General features: G+C 43.7%; 1 protein-coding gene across 1 annotated transcript in view; it reads left to right on the top strand.

Annotated features, from left to right (window-relative positions):
• The window catches only part of LOC143282887 (stabilizer of axonemal microtubules 4-like), a 17,863-nt gene that overhangs the window by 1,190 nt on the left and 11,673 nt on the right, over positions 1-5,000 (top strand). Inside the window, exons 2-5 of the mRNA XM_076588761.1 lie at positions 1-210; positions 751-904; positions 3,184-3,306; positions 4,864-4,927. The exon at positions 1-210 is cut by the window's left edge and continues 27 nt beyond it. Coding sequence (XP_076444876.1) covers positions 1-210; positions 751-904; positions 3,184-3,306; positions 4,864-4,927 — 551 coding nt within the window. The remainder of the gene's footprint in view (positions 211-750; positions 905-3,183; positions 3,307-4,863; positions 4,928-5,000) is intronic.

Below are 5,000 nucleotides of genomic sequence, written 5' to 3'. Positions count from 1 at the left end.
ACCTCGCACTGCCCACATCCAGAAGAGCCATGGTGCCGACACGAACATTATGAAGTTCTACGTGACACAGAACTCCACTACTTATGGCAAACACTGGCAGAACTTCAAGCCCCGCATGGGACGGCATTCTGGCACCGGCTACTCTGCCAACTTCAGACCACAGGTTTACTACAGCACCAAACTGGATGAGCTGGACAACCCTACACTGGGGTGGGTGGTTTTTTTTTATGTTTTTTTTTTCTTGGAGGGGATAGATAGTGTGTGTCCCCTCCAAGAGTGTGTGTAAGTGGGGGTGTGGTATGTGTGTATTGTGTGGTGTGTGTGTGAGTGTGCGTGCGTGTGTGTGCGTGCGTGTGTGTGTGTGTGTGTGTGTGTGTGTGTGTGTGTGTACAAAATTTCATCCAACAGTAAATGGATGTACATATAAGCATATGTGACATCTTAATACATAAATGCATGCATGCACACACACACACACACTTTTCTTCCTTCCTTCTTCTCTCTCAGAGCTCAGTCATTATAATACCGCACAGTGAAGAGCTGTTCACCAGATTCCTCCAGGTCTGTCAGTTATGTGTCAAAGCCTGGGTCTCTGCAAATGGTTTATCATGCACACACACACAACAACCCAGCCCCACACCCCCACCCACCCACTCACACACACACACACACACACACACACACACACACACACACAGGTACGCATGTTTTGAAGGTATTTTCCCTAGCACCTGTTTCTTGGTTGTGCAGAAGAATCTGTTCCGCCAACTACCACACAATCACAGAGCTCTCCTACCAGCCATACAAGGAGCACAATGGAAAGGAGCCACTCCCCAACAGTGTTCACCAAGTGGGCACTGGCTTTGTGCGACAGAAACCCATCACCAATCCCACAGAAGCAGAAGTAAGTCAGTCACCTGCATGTGTGTCTGCGTCGCCTTTGTGTTGTGTCTCATACCAATAATTTTTTTTTTATTGTGTGCAGTGTGTATTGTGGAGTGTTGGTCTAGTGGCAACATGTCGGCTTAGAAAGCAACAGAATCTGAGTGTATGGGATCTTCTTCTTCTTTTTCTTCTTCTTCTGCGTTCGTGGGCTGCAACCCCTACGTTCACTCGTATGCACACGAGTAGGCTTTTACGTGTATGACCGTTTTTACCCCACCATGTAGGCAGCCATACTCCGCTTTTGGGGGTTATGGGATCAAATCCCACACTGGCTAGTATTTTCTCCTCTCCACTAGACCGTGATTGATGGTCAGAATGCTAGTCATTCAGATGAAACAATAAACCAAGATCCTGTATTTGTATTTGTATTTCTTTTTATCACAGCAGATTTCTCTGTGTGAAATTCAGGCTGCTCTCCCCAGGGAGAGCGCGTTGCTACACTACAGCGCCACCCTTTTTTTTTTTTTTTCTTTTTTTTTTTTGCTTGCAGTTTTATTTGTTTTTCCTATCGAAGTGGATTTTTCTACATAATTTTGCCAGGAACAACCCTTTTGTTGCCGTGGGTTTTTTTACGTGCACTAAGTGCATGTTGCACACGGGGCCTAGGTTTATTGTCTCATCCGAATGGCTAGCGGCCAGACCACCACTCAAGGTCTAGTGGAGGGGGAGAAATGTCGTCGGCTGAGCAGTGATTCGAACCAGTGCGCTCAGATTCTCTTCTTTCCTAGGCGGACGCGTTACCTCTAGGCCATCACTCCACTATGTAGCATGCACTTAGCACATGTAAAAGAACCCACAGCAACAAAATCTGTAGAAAAATCCAGTTTGATAGGAAAACAAATAAATTTGCAGGTGGTTAAAAATGGATGGTGCTGCACTGTAGCAATGCGCTGTCCAAGGTCCCGTGTGTAACATTCTGTTGACGTATGTAAAAGAACCCATTGTAACAAAAAATTGTAGCTGGCTAAACTTAATAGTAAAATTCACTCTAATGTACATCTTTGTGTGTGTATGTGTGTGTGTGTGTGTGTGTGTATGTGTGTGTGAGTGTACGGGCATGTGGCTGAAATCCTGACTACAAAATGATACAAAAAATGAGTGTCTGAAAGGCAGCACACAGTCGGCTGTACCCACGTAGGCAGCCTGTTGTGCAAATGACTCCGTGTTTGTAAAGAGCCTGGAGCTTGGTCTCTTACTGAGGACAGGCGCTATATAAGTAACAATGGTGATCACATTTGTGTGTGTGTGTGTGTGTTTGAAAGCCTATTATAAGTTTTGAACTAAGCTCGTTAAAAGTATATCTTTCTGTAAGGTAATTGTTACTCATGAGACACCGTGGTAGAATCAGTTAGGTGTTTGATTTCTGACCCAGACTTCACTAGAGATCAGGGTTCAAGGCCCTGTTTCGGCTTGGTATTGTGTCCTTGGGAAGGACACTTCACTCCAACTTTCCTCCTTCCATCCAGATTTGAATGGATAACTGACTTTTGTTGGGGAAGATTAAAATGGCAGAAGGAATGGATTGGACCTCACCTTCCAGTGCTGAGATCTAGACGTAGTAGACAGGAATTATCTGTCTCATTGGCCATAAAAGGGTATGGGACCATTAATCTTTAACCTTAATTGTAACTAAGGTTGTTATATATAGGTTTGTGTGTCAGCTTGAGACGTTGGTTCCAGGCGAAGGGTAGGTTTGTGTGTCAGCTTGAGACGTTGGTTGCAGGCGAAGGGTAGGTTTGTGTGTCAGCTTGAGACGTTGGTTGCAGGCGAAGGGTAGGTTTTTTTGTCAGCTGGAGACACTGGTTCCAGGCGAAGGATAGGTTTGTGTGTCAGCTTGAGACATTGGTTCCTAGTGAAGAGTAGGTTTGTTTGTCAGCTTGAGACGTTGGTTGCAGGTGAAGGGTAGGTTTGTTTGTCAGCTTGAGACGTTGGTTGCAGGCGAAAGGTACATTTGTTTGTCTGTTCGAGACGTTGGTTCCAGGCGAAGGGTAGGTTTGTTTGTCGGCTTGAGACGTTGGTTTCAGGCAAAGGGTAGGTTTGTTTGTCAGCTTGAGACATTGGTTCCAGGCGAAGGGTAGGTTTGTTTGTCAGCTTGAGACGTTGGTTGCAGGCGAAGGGTAGGTTTGTTTGTCAGCTTGAGACGTTGGTTCTAGGCGAAGGGTAAGTTTGTCTGTTTGAGATGATGGTTGCAGGCAAAGGGTAGGTGGTTTGTGTGTCAGCTTGAGACGTTGGTTGCAGGCGAAGGGAGTGTTCATCGACACCCGCGTGGCCAGCGCCCCGGCCAGCATCTTGCCCAGGGGGAAACCACTCCTCCACAAACTGCAGGCCAAGGACCCCACGGAACTGGAGAACCAAGGATATGTGAGGAGGAGGAGGCTTCTGTTTGGGTTGTGTTTCTTTTGGTCTTGGTTTGGGGTGGGGGGGGGGGGGGGGGAGTGTGTGTTGTGCGTGTGTTTGTGGTGGTGGAAGGGTGTTTTGTGTGTGTGTGCGTGTGTGTGTGTGTGTGTGTGTGTGTGTGTGTTTTGTTTCTTTTCTTGTCTTTTCTTATCTTGTCTTGTCTTGTCTTGTCTTGCTATGTGTTGCTGTGGAAGTATATGGTTAATCAGTCATCTGCCCAAATCACTCAAGAGTTCTCTGGCACCAGTATCAGCTGGAGGAGAAGGAGGGGTGTGTGTGAGTGGCGGATGGGTAGGGTTTTGGCATGGGGGGGTGGGTTGTGTGGAAAGTGGGAGTGGCTGGGGACAGGGGTTAAGATATAAAGATTTTGTGTCTCTTTCTCTTTCTTTTAGGTTTTTTTTCCCCCTGTAATTCTTTTTCTGTTTATTTCTTTCACACACAAGCACACACACACACACACCACACGCACATGCGCACGCGTGCACACCCCCCCCCCTCCCCAACACACACACATTCACTTTCACACACACAAACACACAGAGACAGATATATATATATATATATATATATATATATATATATATATATATATATATATATATATATATATATATATATATATATGCTTCATATGTTGCTCTTCCTTTCTGTGTGCTTCTCTATCTTATCTTTGTTCTATATGCTTTTAAGCATACACATTTAATATACACACTTAAATGCACACGCACATCTCCACACACACACACACACACACACACACACACACACACACACACACACACACACACCATTCATATTCCTGTTAATCTGAAAATACTGCAGTAAATGCATCCTTACTAAAAACTTGTCAATGAGAAATAAAAGATTATTTGAATATAATAAAAAATGTAAATGATAAGAATGATTACAACAGTTTTCCTCGTCTGGATGATTTATCAATGATGGACTGTTTCTTTCTTCCCTGTTTGAGCATCAGTTCCACATAAATCATTTTCACTTCTGTGCTGAATGGATAAATATTGTGATGACCTTTCAATGCTCAGGGACAATCATGCATGGTGATGTGCTTTCAGTTCCACATGAATCATTTTCACTTCTTTCCTCTGATTTCTCAACAACAACAAAAATAAATGAATAAATAAATAAAAAAATTAAAAAAAATAAAATAAATCATTTTCACTTCTGTGCTGAATGGATAAATATTGTGATGACCTTTCAATGCTCAGGGACAATCATGCATGGTGATGTGCTTTCAGTTCCACATAAATCATTTTCACTTCTGTGCTGAATAGATTATAAATGTTATGATGACCTTTTGACGCTCAGGGACAATCGTACATGGTGATGTGCATCAGTTCCATGTCAAATCATTTTCACACCTGTGCTGAATAGATTATGAATATTATAATGACCTTTTGATGCTCAGGAACAATCATACATGGTGATGTGCATCAGTTCCATGTGAAATCATTTTCACACCTGTGCCAATAGATAAAGTTTTGGTGATCTTTTCACGCTCAGGGTCCATCATACATGAAGACGGAGACCAAACAGAAGTTCCTTGGGAAACAGGCTCCACATGACTGTGAGTCTTTCTTCATCATTCCTGTTTTTATTGGTTGGGGGGGGTGGGGGGTGGGGGTTAATACTTTTCTTCT

This window comes from Babylonia areolata, chromosome 6 (genome assembly GCF_041734735.1).
Source record: "Babylonia areolata isolate BAREFJ2019XMU chromosome 6, ASM4173473v1, whole genome shotgun sequence".
Classification (NCBI taxonomy): Eukaryota; Metazoa; Mollusca; class Gastropoda; order Neogastropoda; family Buccinidae; genus Babylonia; species Babylonia areolata.
This window is presented reverse-complemented; position numbering and strand designations above follow the sequence as displayed.